The sequence below is a fragment of the Rhineura floridana genome, chromosome 5 (genome assembly GCF_030035675.1).
Source record: "Rhineura floridana isolate rRhiFlo1 chromosome 5, rRhiFlo1.hap2, whole genome shotgun sequence".
NCBI lineage: Eukaryota > Metazoa > Chordata > Lepidosauria > Squamata > Rhineuridae > Rhineura > Rhineura floridana.
The window spans coordinates 55,095,797-55,114,761 of record NC_084484.1 but is presented as its reverse complement, the minus strand read 5'-3'; the positions used below and the strand labels follow the sequence as shown (position 1 = coordinate 55,114,761).

Below are 18,965 nucleotides of genomic sequence, written 5' to 3'. Positions count from 1 at the left end.
TAAATTTTTAAATATTTTAATTTAACATTTTAAACTTAATATGATCTTAATTTAAATCTCAATGGCAATTTTATTAATGTTTTATAATTGTACTATATATATATTTTTTCCACACTTGCTCATATTTTAATTGTGATTTTATTTGTTGTACACCGCCCTGAGAGCTTTCTGCTATAGGGCGGTCTAGAAATGTAATAAAATAAAATAAATAAATAAAATAAATAAATACATTTTATTTCTCAACCCAAAAATTATGATGCCTACTATCCAGCTGCACTTTTCTGGGCAAGGTACTCTAGTGAGTTGTGACTTCAGGTAAACGGGCTCTATTGTTGTGTAAAATGTACCTTTGTAGCTCCTTCCTGTGCAAGATCTGCAAGAGGATCAATGCAGAGGGGGGGGAATTTCTCAGCAGAGAGGCAGACTTGTGTTCCTTACAAATATGCAAAAAGTGTCCATGCATTTTTCAGTTGCATGCTTGCAATTTTCAAGATGCAGTTGCAAAGTTTGAGGCTTTGAATAGCTGTTCAGCTGTGCATTCTGATGTTGGCATTCTTCTGCTTGGAATACTGAGTTCTTTTGCCCAGCACAGACTTAGTTTTTTTTAAAAAAAATAGAGAAAATGGACAGTGAAACAGAAGTGGAGTTACTAAGAATTAAATATATGCTTCTGTTTCCATCGGAAATAGCATTTTGTGTGAGAGGCTAGCCCTGCCAACTAGTGAAATGGGTTTCCCAACAGCTTTCCACCAAGGTAAAGTGTTCTGACTGAAAAGGGTTCCCTACCTTGGCTCTGATTACTGAATGATGCTGGGAAAGAGATGGAGGAGTGTGATCTTGTTGGTTGCTTTTGATACCATACCATCAGTGATTATATGTTTCTGAATTGGCTCTATGATTTGGTATTTTGGGGCATGGTGTTAGAATTGTTCCACTCCTATGTGGAGGCCTGTTCCTGGAAGGGATTTTTTCTTCATTCTTTGGCACTGGTGCTATGGGTCCCTCAGGGTTCCAGCTTGTCATTCATACTGTTAAACATTCATATGAAGCTGCTGGGCAAGTCATCTGGGGATTTGGCTCACAGTGTCATCAATATGCTGATAATGCCCAGTTCTCTCCTTTATCTCTGAATTAGATGAGGTGGTGGAAATGCTTGGATTTGAGTTGGGTGATGGATGGTAAACTGAAATTCAGTTCTTACAGGATGGAGTTTCTGTGGGTAGACTGTTCATGGATTCAGTGATAAGGTGTTCAATTTATTTGGCTTGGGTTTGTGCTTTCCCCTTACGTTTCAGGTTTGTAATGAGCTCCTTGATCCAGTTTTATCACTGGATGTCCAAATTTCTTCATTAGTTATAAAGCACCTTTAATTGATTTCCTTTCAACAGTTTCTTTTAAAAATATTATACAGAGTTGTATTTTGGAAAGTCTGTTCTTCCTAATAATCTTGTCTGGTAAATAATTTTTACAATGAATTGACATAGCGATTGCATGGCCAGACATGCGCTCACTATGACTTAATAACAAAACCTCCAAAATAATTGTATTATTACAAGAAAACTAAAAATACAATTTTATATATAATCTACAGTCGGTCACTCTCGCATATAACAGGTAAAATAGTGGCAAGTGTAAGCTGAAAGAAGAGCTACCACTTTAAGCATTTCTGTTTTTTCACCTGGAGAATGCGGAGTTTTAAAATGCTAAAATTAATTAACTCAGCAGCAGAACCTACAAATGTGCAAAAACAAGTGAAGGCTTGGTATAAACATGATTTCACTGCAAACCGAATGTTGCAAGCTATAATTAGAAAATGGCACAAGGCTAAAGAAACAGGTATCTTTATCTGCTGCCAAAATACATGGACTGAAAAGATGGCTTTGCAGAGGTTGCATTCATATTGCTAGCCATGTCAGTGCTACTGAGATGGGGGGGGGCTTGAGGGGACTTGAGTAGGAGACCCTAACTCTGAACACTGGCCCATTTCAAATGTTATGAGGCCTGCTTGCCAAATTCTGAATCAGGATTTTAATGTATTTGAAACTTAATTCCTAAGAAGATTCAGTAGCAAGTAACTTTGTTGCAACTCTTCATTGTATGAATTCTTACTGAATATATCTGTTCCCATTGTGGTTAAATATTGACCTTTTCTTATTTGTAATATAGAAACCAGCATGGTCATGGAGTTTATTCTCTTCCATGACAGTAGATGGCCTGATCATAGCTGTTGGGAATCCCACCATGGTCCTTGCAATATACTACGCCTCTGGTTCTTAACACTTGCCCTGTTTGTCATAATGATGAGCATTTTGCTAGTACTGAATAAATCTTTACAAGCAATGTTGTCATTTACCTCAGGATGGCGCCTCCCTCTGGTTCAACAGGCAGAGTCCACTTCAGATGACCTCACCCTGGAGGAGGGGCCATCCTGCTCTCTCCAGACCAGCTCTGCCTGCTGCAGCGATTGGTCAGGTCCTCCTGAGCTCCTTAAGAGCTCAGTAGTTTCTTTTTCAAAACCTCACCTTTTTTCTTTCTTCCTTTCCCCCTTGTTACCCCTCCCGCCTGGCCATCCCTAGTCTAGAGTGGGGGGAGGATTTCACTTGGTGCCAACGCGGGTGGCACAAAGAGGGAGTTAGCTGTGGGTCGCGTTTTCTCTTCAGCAGAGACGCGACCCCTTTGAAAGCAAGCAGCTGCTGCGCTACTGACCCTGTTCCTGCAATAGCACAGAACGCGGTGAAGGGCTCTACAGCGGCCGTGAAGGACAGGAGCGGCTTTTTCAGCCCCCCAACCCCCACCATAGAATTGGGTGGGGCCACAGCACACGAGGCTGCCATGGCAGAGGAAGACCTGGGCTGCCTTTCAGAGGAGCCAGAGGCATCAGCCCCCTGCCTTATACAAGAGGGGCAAGGCCAAGGTTTGGTGCCAAACACACACAGTTCACAAATGGAGTGGTGAGTACGGAATTCATGCATTTCCTGGGGGAACAGGAATTTCCTAAATTCCTTGACTGGATTAAAGGCATAGTGGTCAGAGAAGTACAGGGAATAGGATCCTGGTAATCTGCAGGTCCATCCTCCGCTGTGGGTTCACCACCCAATCCCCTCCTTCACAAGAAAAGAAAAACAAAAGTGGAAAGAGAAAGCACTCCCAGAAGAGTGTACAAAGAAAGAGGTGACCTAGGTTTCCTTCTCCAGTATCCTCATCCTCTTTCTCATCCTCTTCCTCCTCCCATTCTCCCCCCTTCCACTCCCAGTCATCCCCAGAGTCCAGGAGGGGCGGCAGTAAGGTTAGAAGCATATTTCTAAGGGCAAAACAGCAGCCAAGGGCAAAAACTTACTGGGTAGGAAGAGGAGGCATAGTAAGGCTGTGGTAACCACTTTGGGGTTACTGTCTGACTCGGGGAGCCCATCTTCCTCTGAGGACAAAGAGGAAGGGGAGCTTTCAGAGGAAGAGCTGGAGGCTCCTCCCTCCGAAGGCAGACTTTTCCAGGCAGACTTTTTCCCAGCACTAGCTGGTATATAGCACAGTGGGGTGGAGAGCCTGGCTGGGAGGCCAGAGTCTGTGAGTTCAAATCCCCGCTTGGGTGTCAAGGGCCAGCTAAAGATTACCCCACAGTGAGTGGCTCAGGGGCTACGTGCCCTGTCACCTGTGCAGCCTTGGGCAAGCTGCATAGTCCCAAGGAGCCCAGTTGCCTCCCAGCTGGCAGTTGTGGACAAATTAGGGGCTGGCTTGTGCAGCTGTGGCAAGCTAAGCAGGCCCTAGCCAGCTGGGGAGGACTAGCCTCAGAGGGAGGCAATGGTAAACCTCCTCTGAATACCGCTTACCATGAAATCCCTATTCATAGGGTCAGCATAAGTTGGGATCGACTTGAAGGCAGTCCATTTCCATTTTCAGTAGCTAAGGCTAGGTGTATCCTGGACCCTCCAGAAGAACAGGAGAAGAGCACAGAAGCCTCAACACCTTCTTCCTCAACACCTTCTTCTTCAAAAGGCTCCAGGTCAGCTTTTCCAGAGGCCAACTACCCTTACCTTCCCAGACTCCTTTCACGACCTGTGGAGACAAGAATGGGTGACTCTCATGAAGCATTAATTAATGAAAAGTATCAAAAACTGTAGTGCTGTGTTTTGGGGGGATTTGTTTATGGATTTTATTTGTTTAGTGTTGATTTCTGAAATTAATTGTACTCAATTGTAGTTAGGAGGATCCTGTTCTAAATATTTGGATATCTTAATTACTAGAGGTGTCCACTCAGATGGAAAATGGCTTAGTCGCTACAATTGTATGGAGAAGTAATGGGGTCATTAACCTGAGATACGTTCTTGTTCAGTTTCTACCTACTCTTGATAGTAATATCCCTCCAGTTACTATCTCTGGTTTGTATATGTTTGATATGTTGATACACAGACATTATTCAGTGGCAGACGTAAGGATTTTTCATCGTAGAACAGATTGTGGCCAACTTCTACTGGAGCCTGAAGTACTGTTTTCCTGCAATTGTATCTCACACCACAATAGCTTGGGTTCTTTGCTGTTACTTTGCCAACTTGTGTGGCCACTGACTTTTAGGCTAGATAGAAGTCTTTAGTTACAATTATGTAGATAAGCACATAGAAAGAGGGGAAAGGGAGTTAGCTGTGGAACACATCTGAAGGAATAATGGCCTTTTCCATTTAGTTACTGTGCCAACTGTTAATTTGACAAGCATAATTGTGCCCCCCCTATTTTTTCCCTGCTGCCATTTCATCTTAGATTTTGTACAGCAGATAATTGTTTAGGTGAATCATCTGCCAGAATTCATCAGGTATGTTCAGCTACCCCTAGACAGCCATTTAAGTTGAACTGTTTGGTGTATAATTAAGCAGTGATGTAGTCAACCCAAAATGGTATGTGTGAGAGCACACTGTTTAGAATAGAGTTTATTTTTAAAATGATGCAGTATTTTATTTTTGTTCTGTAATTTCAACTGTGTGCTTTTGTCTGTTCATGTCAGAATGATTTCCTTTATGTTAGTCAAATCACTTGAGTTAAATCCTATATTGCAGTGATAGTTTTTAAAAATAGTTGGATTCTTAACTCACTTTAGTTGTATTACCATTATGTGTACAGTTAGGGCTGGATGATTTTTAGGTTTGTTGTCCTTGTTTTTCTGCAGTTGGAATCCCAAACCGCACTTGGTCTCTGCTTGTCCCAGATAAACCAAGCCTACAACCTAATTGAAATTCCATAATGAAGTTAATACTTTCAGTGGTATACAACTAAGAATAACGCGTGGGGGGTATTAAAGAGGTTCCTGTGTTAGATCTTTTATCATCGTCACTTTCAGATTGAATGCTGTTGCTTGAACTGGTGAAGGTTGCATTTATTAGTTTATGTTATTAGCTGTTTAAAATATATGTTGGCATTCTTTTTAATTTTTGGAAGTGCTATGCTTCAAAATACTGCACTCCAGTTGTTGGGTTTTTTTCTTTTTAGTAATTATCAGCATCTTTTTCCGCTGCAGATCAGATGCTACTAAAAGCAGAATGAAGTTATGTGCATGATACCTCTAAATCTGAGATGCTGTGACTTTGGGATGTCTTGTATTAACTCCATTCCAGAACCAGACCTAGTGATTATCATGCTACTCTGTCACTGAGATCTCACAATTTGGTTGCACATTGGCAAATTACACAAATTTGCTGCATGTCAGAATGTAGGTAGTACAAAACAGACTTATGGTTTTATGCCTATGTGTGTACATCTTTTAGTGTCAAAACTTACCAATAAAATGCACAACTTCATATTTATCTTAGATATACACACAGTTTCTTAGTTTAAATGTTCTATTATCCAATAAATTGCAGTGGAATTAAAATACATGTCAGTGGAAGCCACTGTTAGACAACTAACAAAGTTAGACAACTAACTTTATGAGGCTTCCTTACTCTGGACCCATCAGCAATTGCTTCTTTCTTGTATTTTGCTGCTCTTATCTTGTCTCTGAGCCAGCAAATGACGAGTGACAGAATCAACTTGTACACACTACCTTCAGAGGATGGAAGCCTCTGGACCTCGGGTGCAGAGGAACAGATTCTCCAGCCCTGGATTGTGGTGAATCTAGTGATAGCCCTCCTTGTTGGGATCTCCTGGCTCTTTTTGTCCTACCGTCCCCAATTAGATCACAGTGAAGAACTGATGTTTAATGCCCAAGTGGAAGAATATCCCCCAGAGAGCTTCGGCTATGGGGCGGTATAGAAATCTAATAAATAAATAAATAGATAAAGAATTCAAAGTGTCTTCATAGCATAAAGAGCCTGTTTAAATACTATAGCTTAGTGTTACCTATTTATATTTCTATATAATACTTTTATATTTAATTTAATTTTTTGTACAATGTATTGCTTTATTGATGTATTGCCTTGTTGATGTATTTTTATATTTGTGTTTACTTTTTCTGTAAGCCGCCTTGAGGGCCGTTTGGCCAAAATAAACAAACATTAACATAACATAACATAACATTTAGATCTTCTTCTGAAACACTTCTCTTGGCCCCCCTCTGAGGGAGACTTGGAGGGTGGTGACAATGGAGAGGGCCTTCTCAGTTGTGGCTCCCCATCCGTGGAATGCGCTCCCTGGTGAGGTTTGCCTAGTGCCTTCATTGACATCTTTTCAGCAACAGGGAAAGACTTGCCTTTCCCAGGCATTTGATAGACTGAGATTATGTTGTTTTGTATTAGTGTGCTACCAAAGCTTTCTGTGGCTGTATGAGGGTGGTGGTGGTGGTGGTTGTTTTATTATTTGTTTTTATGGTATGATATATTTAATTTTGTTTTTAACTGTGTTGCTAATTGTTTGGAGACCTTTGGGAAACTAACAAATCTAATCTATTATTATTATTATTTTATTTATTAGATTCATATTCCGTCCTTCCTCCCAGTATTATTAGTATTAGTATTACATTGGACACATAATGAGCAGACATGATTCACGAAAAAAGACAATAATGCTAGGGAAAACGGAAGGGAGTAGAAAAAGAGGAAGACCAAACAAGAGATGAATTGATTCCATAAAGGAAGCCACAGACCTGAACTTACAAGATCTGACCAGGGTGGTTTATAACAGATGCTGTTGGAGGTTGCTGATTCATAAGGTCGCCATAAGTTGTAATCGACATGAAGGCACATAGCAACATTAGTTAACTTGTCTGGACTTCTTTCTCTGCAACTAAAATTGAAGGAAAACTGGCCATTTACATGTGAAGATAGGTTATTCACACAGTGCAATATAAGGCCCATTATAGCTGGTTATAAAAATAGTATTTTCCTTTTCCATGTTGCCTACAGTTTTGTTTGTCTATTAATTCTCTAGTGGCTTTGGAAAGAAATACACTGAAAGGTACATCAAAGCTTCATTTAGTAAAAGTTAAGTTTTTTACCCATGGCAGCTTTCTGGCATTATAGCTCCTTTCTTCAGTGTCTTAATTGTTTTGTTGACAAATCTAGTATTTTCCAGTTCTTTATTACATCAATAAACTTTTTTTATTGAATGCTTTTTAGAAATTTCTATTTTTATTTTTAACAGGTTTGGGTAAAACAAAGCGGAAGACAAGTGCCAGAGACGCCTCACCAACCCCTAGTACTGATGCAGAATACCCATCTAATGGTAGCAGTGCTGATCGGATTTATGATCTGAACATCCCAGCATATGTTAAATTTGCCTATGTAGCAGAAAGGGAAGATGAATTATCTCTTGTGAAAGGATCTCGAGTCATTGTTATGGAAAAGTGCAGTGATGGCTGGTGGAGAGGGAGTTACAATGGACAAATTGGCTGGTTTCCCTCAAACTATGTAGTAGAGGAAGTTGAGGAAGCAACCGCCGATTCACCAAGTTTTCTAAGCTTGAGGAAGGGAGCATCCATGAGTAATGGCCAAGCCATGAAAGTACTTCACGTTGTTCAGACATTATATCCATTCAGTTCTGTCACAGAAGAAGAGCTCAACTTTGAAAAAGGTGAAACCATGGAAGTCATAGAGAAACCTGAAAATGACCCAGAATGGTGGAAATGTAAAAATTCCCGAGGGCAAATCGGTCTAGTTCCAAAAAACTATGTAGTAATCTTAAGTGATGGTCCTATGATTAACACTTCCCACCCACCTCCGATAAGCTACACAGGGCCCTCTTCTACAGGACGGTTTGCAGGAAGAGAATGGTATTACGGGAATGTTACTCGGCACCAGGCAGAATGTGCTCTAAATGAAAGGGGAGTGGAAGGGGACTTCCTCGTCAGAGACAGTGAATCTTCGGTAAGTGATTGAAATGTTGTAAACTGTTTTATTTTGATTTTGCAATGAATCATTCAAAGGACATGAAATAGTACACAGAGCAAACATTTCTCTAATGATAAAGAGAGTGATCTTCATATCAAAATATCTTACGTTGGCTAAAACTAATACATAAATATATTTGTTGTGTGAACCAGGGACCACCTTCATCCATTACTGAAAATGCAATTGTCTTTAGAAAAAAACAGCAAACAAGTCCTAGTGTGTTATGTACTGTACATCTTAAAGAGGAACATTGCTGGAATTTTCAGTTCCATTTTGTTCTTCTAAATATTTAAAAGCACATGGGATTTCTGTTAAATAGTATTAAATACCACTTTCTGGGATCTATAAATTATTTCACAAAACAGGTTCTTGACCATGCTGATGTAGCTGTGTTCATTACAAGATATTAGTGGAAAAGGTAATTAAGTTTTCCTTTTGCATACTTCCTCTGTTTCTAGTTTTTTCATATAACTAACTTTGAATAGCTTTTAAGGGAACATCCCTTGCAGGAAGGAAGACAAGTATTATGATCTTACACATACTTGTGAGAATACAGCTTGCATAGTTGTGAAGCCAAAGAGTCCTGTGGCACCTCCCAAGACTGACTAATTCATTGCCACAACAGCTGTCATTTAGCTGCATAACTTTCAGCTCATCTTAGATGGGCTTTCTCTCTTGCCACTTCCTGTGGGTTTCACACTAGGGCTTTCCGCAGCTTCCCCTTAAAGATGGACCTGATCCTAAATAATACTGAATGAAAAATCAAGATATTTGGTCAGATTTAAATCTGTAAAAATCCCCACTTATTTCAGTAATTCTAATATTGTTTCTAACAGCTGGTATAGCACAGTGGGGAGGAGAGCCTGGCTGGGAGGCCAGAGTCTGTGAGTTCAAATCTCCGCTTGTGTCTCCTGTGTGTCAAGGGCCAGCTAAAGATCACCCCCACAGTGAGTGGCTCAGGGGTTATGTGCCCTGCCACCTGTGCAGCCGTGGGCAAGCGGCATAGTCCCAAGGAGCCCAGTTGCCCCCCAGCTGGCAGTTGTGGACAAGGAAGGGGCTGGCTTGTGCAGCTGTGGCAAGCTGAGCAGGCCCTAGCCAGCTGGGGCTAGCCTCAGAGGAAGGCAATGGTAAACCTCCTCTGAACACCTCTTACCATGAAAACCCTATGAATACAACCAAAAAAAGGAGTCATAGGGTTGCCATAAGTTGGAATCGACTTGAAGGTATATAACAACAACAAATAATTGCTTCTACTTTATACTAGCTGCGTTCTTAACAGACTCGTGTCTAGGTTGTGTGTATAAACAGAAGATATTTGTTATGTGCCAAGCAGAATTATTGAATTTCCTGTATAATATCAAGTGTATATCTTCTGTTGCTGGGTTTGACAGCAGTTGTGGTTTTAATAACCATTCTGTAGCAACCTTGCAATTAGCTACCTGCCCAGGGCAAACTAAAGATTTCTGCCAGCAACTAGTTTGCCAGACCCACTGCAAATATGCATATGTATGAGCCAGCTGGTAATGTTTTTCGGTAGTTGTGCACAAGACAGCTTGATCTAATTGTTCTTCTCTGCACCTTTTTTTGCTTTTTCTTAATTAACACAGACTTACTAAAACAGTCAACAATCTAGTTTTATTGCTTTTCCCATCATGAGAGTTGCTGTGTTCTATTTTTAAAAAATCATCTCATGGTGGATAGCTGTGTGTTTTTGAATGGTCCAACGTAGGTTTGACTGGGCATGAAATTGAGTCCACCTGCAGTAGAAAGGGCCAGAGGAAAACACTTGTCAGGCTTTTACACACAACAGCAGAATGGGTAGATGAACAGAATTTCTTATTTTGACACTTCCAAGTTGACAAATATGTTTGGGACCAGCTTTAGTTTGCTTCCAGAGAAATGGGATAGCACACTCCTACTCCCTGCAGGATTAATAATTATACTTTTCAAATTAAGTACAATATACTATAGTCTACAATGCCAAAAAAAGATACAATGTAAAGAAAGAAGAAGAACGTGTGAGGATTTTACAGTTCTTCACAATTTTCTATAAATGTATCTGTTTGAAGGATTTCCTATAAAATGGGTGGCAGACGGTAAATCAGGATCTAGATCTTGTATGCGTTACTTGAAATTGGGCTGCATGATATGGTGACCCCACCCTTCTAGTGCAGCTAGAATAGCAAGAAAAATGAAAAGTAAAAAAAGAAATCTCTACCATGGCTCGGCTTGTGCTACTTGCTTTTCTCTTGTCTCCAGTGTTCCTTACCTGTAAAATACGAGGTTAATGTTACTGTTTTTAACCAGCTCTTTGTGTAGCTGTGCTGGCCAGCTTTTAGAGTTTTGGTTTAGAATTTCTCATCGGATGCATATTAAGATTTGTACTTGACTATGCAACAAGTACATGGTTATCCCATCGTGTGGCTCCTGGGGATTAGTAGGTAATTTGTGTTTGCCTCGAGCTAGCATTTTGTGCATGGCTCCAGTTAGTGGACCTTGGGGTCTGGTAAACTCTAAAGAAGTAAACTCTCTCCTATAATATTTTAACTTGGATAATAAAGCCACGCTCATTGACCAGGGGTTTTCAGTGGGATGCAGTACACATTTTACTGCAGGTAACAATACAAGAAGAACATTTATCATTTTGTTTTTAAGTACCTTCAAAAGTACTATTTTAGGATTATGCGGCATAATATTTGCAACGTTTAGAGTTCATTATTTAGTGTTCCCTTTGCATACATTATCTCATTAATCCTCACAGTAGCCATGTGAGGTAGATAATATTGCTATCTCCTTTTGCAGATGGGGAGGGGGGTGAGCAAGAGAATAGTAGCTTGCCTGAAGCCATCTGGTGAGTTCATTACTGAGATGAAATATAAATTGTTGTTTGCTGATCATCTCTCTGCTCTGCACTGATCTTGATAAAATATTAATAAAATAAATTACTAATAACTTAAAAATGTTGCCGTGTGTTAGATTGTGAGGTGGGAAAGTTGAATCCTAGAGAGGGGAGGGATCTTCAGTACTTCACTTCCTTCTTGAGTCTCTGCTAGCATCTTAAGCTAAAACTCGCGTTCTATGCAGGTGTTACAATTAGGAGACTGTAAACATGGGCGGGGCTTGCTAGCTCTGCCTCCCCCCCCCAGTTTTCTTTGAAAAGGTGACTGAAGTGGTGAGCCTTTTGTATCATTGAAGCTTCCCACATGTTGGATCTCTGCTTCACTCATCTCTACTACTCCCTTTCCGTGCATTTACATTCTTTCCCACTGAATTTCAGACACAGCAAGCTGGCTGTGGAAACCATTTGTGGTTCCAAGTCCATAAACTGGCTTATCAGGCAATTTCTGGGTTTTATGTATGTAAAGCCTTACTGCTGACAATGAATTCTATTGCTTTTGTTGACTAAGAATGTTCCCTGCATGTTCCAACTGAGGAAGAACCAAAGTTTGGTTGACCCTGTGTTTTTTTAATTAGTTCAGAACAATTCTTACAAATTTGATGCACAGCCACCATGAGGTACTTCCTCAAATGTGCCTTGCTTTGGAGCAAAAAGGTATCAATAATTACTCTAAATATAAAGGTGAATGCAATGTTTTTGTGTAAGAAAACACATAGTAGTAGTAACCCAATAATTGCTCACTGCTCAAAGTCTAGTGAGCTGTACCTGCTCCCTTCATCAAATAATATGGAAAACAAGGGTTTTATTCTACATGTTAGAACCACATTTACTTAGAGGAGCATTTCTCTATTGTACAATAAAACCTCATACCATTTCTGAGGGGAATTAAGTATCCATAGATATAGTTCTAAGTATATCTTGACTGGGTGGATGGTACTAGAGTATGCCATATTCAGTATTTTGATTCTTCTAGAACTGTCTTAGCGCATCTCATTGTCTGCAAAAAGAAATGATTGAGGCTTCTGGTGATGACAGCTGTAAATATCATAGCTACGTGAAAAGCAGACAGCAGAATAATGAGCTGGAATGAAACTTCTGTTTTACCCTAGTCTACAAATTCAGCAAAACCCTCTGTGGCTGGCATTACCTTTTTTTTTCTACATGCGTGTGTGGAAAATGTAGATACATAAAGGGGTTTGAGAGCTGAAAATGACCTTAGTTCCATCTGATTTGTAATATTCAAGTATTGTCCTACAGTTTTCTTCTCTAGTGCAGTAGAAGGAAGTTCTCATGTATCATAGAGGACGTTCTGAGCATGGAAAAGGGACATACTAGGTTAACAGAGCTGAGGAAGTGGAGAGGTAGTTCAAACTTGCATGAATGCCTCAGATTATAGATGAAAGAGAAGTTCTGTATAAGGATGTGTTATAATTGGAGTAAAGAGTGGACTAGGAGACAAGTTGATAATAAGATGTTGGTAAAAAACACACATAAATTTTGCTTTGTTTGCCTCAAAGTGTTGTTCCTTGTGGTAATTTCCAGGTCTTCATTGCTTCCATTCTCAAGCAGGATTGGCAAATGTGTGACCTCCAGTTGTTGGGCTTCCATCATCCATGACTTATCCATGCTGGCTGCGACTAATGGGAGGGCCTCCATTCCACATCCCTGTTCAAAAAGGAGGAAAAATGGATGAATTGTGTATCTTGCTGCAGCTGATCCACTTGCCTTGTCTATATAACCAGTTGCTATGTGCTTCTATAGAACAGTTGGATTGTTCTATAGAAGCACAAAGCAACTGGGGAAAGATTTTTTTGGTCATATTGGCACTTCATCAGTTTGACTGTTTTTTAAAATACAGATGGATAGAGAGTTTCAGCTTCCTTGCACTGCGTTTATATCTCCACTCTCACTTTACATCTAGTATTTTTGTAATTGAAATGTACCCTGTGTCAACATGCCCAGTTCAGTTGTCTGTGATCCTCATGGTCCCACTTTTTCTCTCTCCCTTCTTTCCCCTGCATTTTCTCTAAAAATGTCTATAGCGGCAGGTTCATGAGACACCATCATTTCTTTTATTATTTGTTTTTCTAGGTTGTTCTCACCATCTGCACTATTAAGGCTGAATTTGTGCAATTGTTAGAAGTATAATCATGGAGGGCAAAGTCCTAAAGTCATTGCTTTTTGACCTAGGCAATTGTGGTCTGTTGATAAAATTGTACCCACGTACATTTTTGGCTAATGGTAATTTGAAGCAGCAAAACTTTTTTACAAAGGTGGTGGCTTCGATTTTGTTTTGTTAAACATTGTACAATAACTTCGCACATATTTCTTTAGCGTTTGCCAGTGAGGATGATTGACACTGGCTGTGTGTTATAGTACAAAGTATTCTAGGTGCCATGGATAGCCATTGATCCCAAGCAAATAAGTAGTTCAGATGTGGCCATAAAGTGCCTGTGGGCACTGTGTGCAACTCCAGAGGCCTAAGCAGGTTGCAAGCCATCCAACTGTAGCAGCTATGTCCAGTGGGAAAAGGAGCAGAAATATCTGCCAAGAGCTGAAACAAACAAACAAAAAAGCAAACAGAAACAAAATATAAAAATAAACACTTGTGGAACCAGTTCAAGGAAGACAGCAGGGAATAGTTTTAGGTTGCTTTTTAACTTGAGTGGAGCATATAGGATGGCAATGTTAAGATTTTTTAAAAGAGAGGTTTCAGGCTGTAATTGTTTGCAGTGTATGGAAAAGCAAGAATAAAGAAGCTTAATTCCTTTTACATTTTTTTCAGGTTTCCTGTGTTACTTAAAAATAGGACTCCGTGGTGGGGAGGTGGGCGGAAGCCTGACATTTTTGTAGCAGCTGTTCAAGTTCCTCAGATCCTCCCAAAGAGGCCTTTGTGCTGCCTTTTTTTAATGTATAAGGTCTCAAAAAGGATGTCTGTTTTGTAGTATGATGGAAGGGAAAGTGATATGTACTTGTACCTTATACATAAATTGAGATAATAAATCCTGGATCTGGAAAGATAATCATTGGTTTAATGTTGGTCCTTCAGTAGGAACTTACTTCAAATGACAGAAAAGCACTGTTTAGTTTTATTAATTATTATTAATTATTAATAATTAGGCTGGGTCAGTTCCATATCTCCTGCTCAAGATACCCCTGATTCTTTTTCTCCCTGCCACCCCTGTTTTCTGCTGGCATAGAAAACAGCTATAGCTGATGTGGTTGTCATAACACTGTGAAAATACAGTGCAATACTGATGCAGGTCTGTCTGGCTTCTAGCCTTGTTTATCTTCATAGGTCTGCCTATAATTATTTTTACTTTTATATTAGAAAGCACTGTTCAAAGGCTTTGGCAATACCACAGCTCTATGGAGAGCTGTAAGGCAGTTAATACCCAATCAGCTCCTGAAGAATCAGGTTAGCTGTTTTCCCCCCATTTTATTCGCCTGTTAGATTTCATCCTTACAAATGACACGTACTGAAAATGTTTATCACATAGATATTTTGCACTCCCTAATATACTGTCATATAAAAATTATGTCCCAGTAGCCAGTGATCCTACTTTTCATACTTAAGATATGTTTTCCATAGCTAAACGCTTGTAATTCCAGTGATTTTTCTAATAATTTGAAAATTATTGTAGTTTGTTGCCAGAAACTAGCAGAGCTTGTTAAGACTTTTTAGATTCTTTAACTGAAAAATGTGTAGAGATTTTCTTGGTGATTTGTCTGAGTCATTCACTTCCTAATTCGCTTTCATATTCTTCTTCTGCCCCCCCCTTTAGCTTGGATTACACCAGCGTGGTGTAGTGGTTAAGGTTTTGGACTACGACCTGGGAGACCAGGGTTCGAATCCCCACATAGCCATGAAGCTCACTGGGTAACCTTGGGCCAGTCACTGCCTCTCAGCCTCATGAAAACCCTATTCATAGGGTCACCATAAGTCGGAATTGACTTGAAGGCAGTACATTGACATTTACACCAATAGGGTATAGATGCTTTGTGTTACAGTTCATGTTCTCGCCATTGTTTCTAGGCTGTAGTGTCTAAGTGTACTTATTTCCACATGGTGTGGGGAAAGAGCCAGAAGTGTGTAGGCTGACTGGCAATTTAGGGAAATGGGTTGGATGTGGAAGACAAAGTGTTTGGAACAGATAGCTACAACTAGGGCTGTGGAGGTGGAGTCGGAGTTGGGAGCAATTTTGGGTAGAGTCAGAGTCAGTAGAAATGTACCGACTCTGACGACTTCATAAATGGCAAATGTATATTAACTAGTAATAACACATTTACTGTAGTAAAATGGTAGCACAAGGCATTTCATCAGCACCACGTGAATCCAGAGCTTGGAAACGTTACTTTTTTGAACTACAACTCCCATCAGCCCCAGGGATTGGGCTCGTGGGAGTTGTAGTTCAAAAAAGTAACTTTTCCAAGCTCTGGATTCACGTGGTGCTGATGAAATGCCTTGTGCTACCATTTTCCTACAGTAAATGTGTTATTACTAGTTAATATACATTTGCCATTTATGAAGGAGTCGGACAGTAGAAAAATAGAGGAGTCGGAGTTGGAGTCGAAGGTCTGGCGTACCGACTCCACAGCCCTGGCTACAACCAGAGGGTCTAAATCACTGGAATTACCAGATTGCCTGGATAGGGTAGTGGAAAAACCCACCCATGATATGAGTGTTATCCAAATTAATTGCCAATAAAATGTATATTACTCCTTTTTAGTCAAGAGTTGTATATAGTTCTGTGTCTCATTGTGAAGGTGAAGATAAAGAGTTGAGATAATTCATAGGAAAGTATAAATTAACACTGCATTAGTGATCATGAGTTACTGCCAATTGAAGTTATCAGCAAAAGAGGTGCTTTTTAATATCCTAACCAAACAGGTATTCTACATGATGTATATAATCTTTTGTTTGTCACCTGGTTCCGTAATGTAAAGAAACCCAGCAATCTATAGCTGGCTTATAAATTTAAATTTAACGAATTGTTTCTTTACTAATCTTTAACTTGTTATTTCTTCTATTCATTCAAACAGCCCTAGCTCATGCACTGGCCTAAATGTGTAAACCATCTCAAAATAAGTCTGGCGCAGAAATGCATATCTGGAACACGTCCACTTCTAAAAGAAACGGAAAAAAGGATTCTGTGCTGCTGACAAAAGCATTGCAATCTTAGGCTAAATGAAAACAGGAGAAATTCTGTCTACACAAGGGTATATACATAGCAGAAATAAATCAGGTGTTTGAAATGCTCATTCCTGAAGAAATTTTGGCATTTCTGTTTTATAGTGAAATAAGAGAAACTGGTTTTAACTACCTTTATTTGTAAGTAATATGATACTGCAGATGTTTGCCATGTCGTTTAAAGTTAAATAGGCTGAACTGTTAAACCTTTTTATATGCATAAAAGGGTACTTTTTTCAGAATAATGCAAGAAAGGCCCTCTTGTGGCCATGGATTTAAACATCATGCTGGTATAGTTATGTTCCATGTTCATATGATCATTCAATATTTCTGAATCCATATAGACCGTTTTCTCTTGACATGTCCTCTGACTTAAACCAATAATGTTTATGTTCAAGCTGCATCAGTTGTATCTGTATATGGGTCTGTTGAAATTCTTTCGCTTAACTGCACATACCGATTATGATTATTGGAATTTGCATTTTAAAGTACTGAACCAATGGGAGAAGCTAATTCACCTCATTACTTAGCAGACTTAAAATCACACATATGATATTATCATTAAACATTTTCTTTCCTTTCTCTTCGCAGCCCAGTGACTTTTCAGTATCTCTAAAGGCATCAGGGAAGAATAAACATTTCAAGGTGCAGCTGGTGGACAATGTCTATTGCATTGGACAGCGTCGATTTAATACTATGGATGAGTTGGTGGAACACTACAAAAAGGCTCCTATCTTCACCAGTGAACATGGGGAAAAGTTATATCTTGTCAAAGCACTTCAGTGACGTTGAAGATGGACTAGGCCTGTTGGGGCCTCATAACTTACAAGCCTTAGGTCCTAAAATCACTTTTATAGAGCAGAGCAGTCTACACCAGTCTGAGACAGTCTTCAGAGAATGACCTCTTTCTAAAGTATTTGCTCTGTTGGTTATATTCTTACTCTTTCCCCTACTTTTTTTGTTTGCCTACTTAGTCTTTTTCAAAGTTTGTTTGTTTCATGTCCCCTCAGGTTGAGAATTTCACTTCAGTGGCCATTGCAAGCACTCGTTTTCTTTCCAGGCTTCTAAACTCCTCTCTTCTGTGTACGTTTACATAGTTAGTTCATATAAACAAGAGGTGTTCTCAATTCAAAACAGTGTTAAATTGTTCAGATAGCTCCTAGTAGCAGAACTCATCAATAAGAGACTGGGCACAGTTTGAATGCACTGAACCTGCAGCTAACTAAGTGAAATATAGTAGATAAAACAGTTGTGGCTGTGAGTTCTGTAGCTATTTTGCTTACCAAGTAGTATATTCCAGGAGTTCCTAGTTTCTAGAACACTCTTTACACTCTCTACCCAACTATTACATTGCCTCCTAGACTCTTTGTGAAGAGTACACTAACTAAAACATTTTATAATAGTATTTCTTAAACTACTACGATAAAATTGTAGTGAAAGAAAACTATCTAGCGTACTTTGACATGTAATTGCAACAGAGATGTTTCACTGAAAGTTGATTACTTAGAGAATCATTGAATTGTAATGGTTGAATGTTTTGGTAATCTACAACCAAATGTGCCATCTGCATAATGCTTTCTCTTCTTGCCCTTCTGCTTGTTTGAATTAAACAATTATGTATTTAATTCTTAAAGTAATATGTATCTGTAGCTGATTGACACTAATACAGAAGTTTAATAAACATAACTAATTATGGGCGGGTGGGGCTTCCAACACATACATGCATACGTATTGTGTGTTTTTTTTATATATATATATATATATATATATATGTATGTATGTATGTATGTATATGTGTATATATATATGCACGCACGCAATACAGAAAAAATCAGGGTTTACAAACAGTAATGTGATTGGTAGTAAGACACACAGAATGTTATATGAAGAAAATGCATATTTTCTTTTTCTTTACTTTTAACCTTCGTATGGTTTTAAATATAGTGTTGATGGCACATTCCTGAAAAAATGTTTGGGGGGGGGAGGACCTTGATGATCCCAGAAACTTGCATACCCAGCTTTTTGGATATTGTAATAAAAAAGGTATCATGTGAAGATGGAGTATTGAATTTATCCTTGGGCAGTGACCTTGTCATTCATATAGCATGATGGGATGTGGAAAAATACCCCCATTTATATATTGAGTGTAAGATTTGATCAGTTCAGCAAAAACAAAAAGTTAATATTCTTGTTTAATATGAGCAGATAGAATGTTTACTTACTAGCTGCTTTGTTTCATTATTTTGAAATCTAATATACTAGCACTCAGGCTTTAGCAGCATCGGTGCCTGTAGTAAAAGGCCTCTTACCATCTGCAGTTTTTCAGCTCATGTCGACAAAGGCCACTGGGCATAGGGAACTTTACTTATAGAAGCAAGGCAATAGGAATAAGGTGCCGTCTCAAGATTATTAAAAGCCTGCTACTCTTTGATTAGTTTTAATAGGCTTACATGTCTTTAAAATGGAATTAGACAATCGCTCTGTTAGCCACAGTGGAACTGCCATTTTCAGAGTTAGTGTGCCTCTCAATACTAGTTCCTGGCACAAAAGGTGGGGGGGATTAGTGGAA

General features: G+C 39.3%; 1 protein-coding gene across 3 annotated transcripts in view; it reads left to right on the top strand.

The window, feature by feature from the left end:
- The window catches only part of NCK2 (NCK adaptor protein 2), a 107,475-nt gene extending 89,024 nt beyond the window's left edge, over positions 1-18,451 (top strand). For all 3 annotated transcript variants that reach the window (XM_061626777.1, XM_061626778.1, XM_061626780.1), the window contains exons 4-5: positions 7,561-8,282; positions 16,988-18,451. In XM_061626777.1, the coding sequence (XP_061482761.1) occupies positions 7,561-8,282; positions 16,988-17,182 (917 nt within the window). In that variant the 3' untranslated portion in view covers positions 17,183-18,451. The remainder of the gene's footprint in view (positions 1-7,560; positions 8,283-16,987) is intronic.
- The last annotated feature ends 514 nt before the right edge of the window (positions 18,452-18,965 follow it).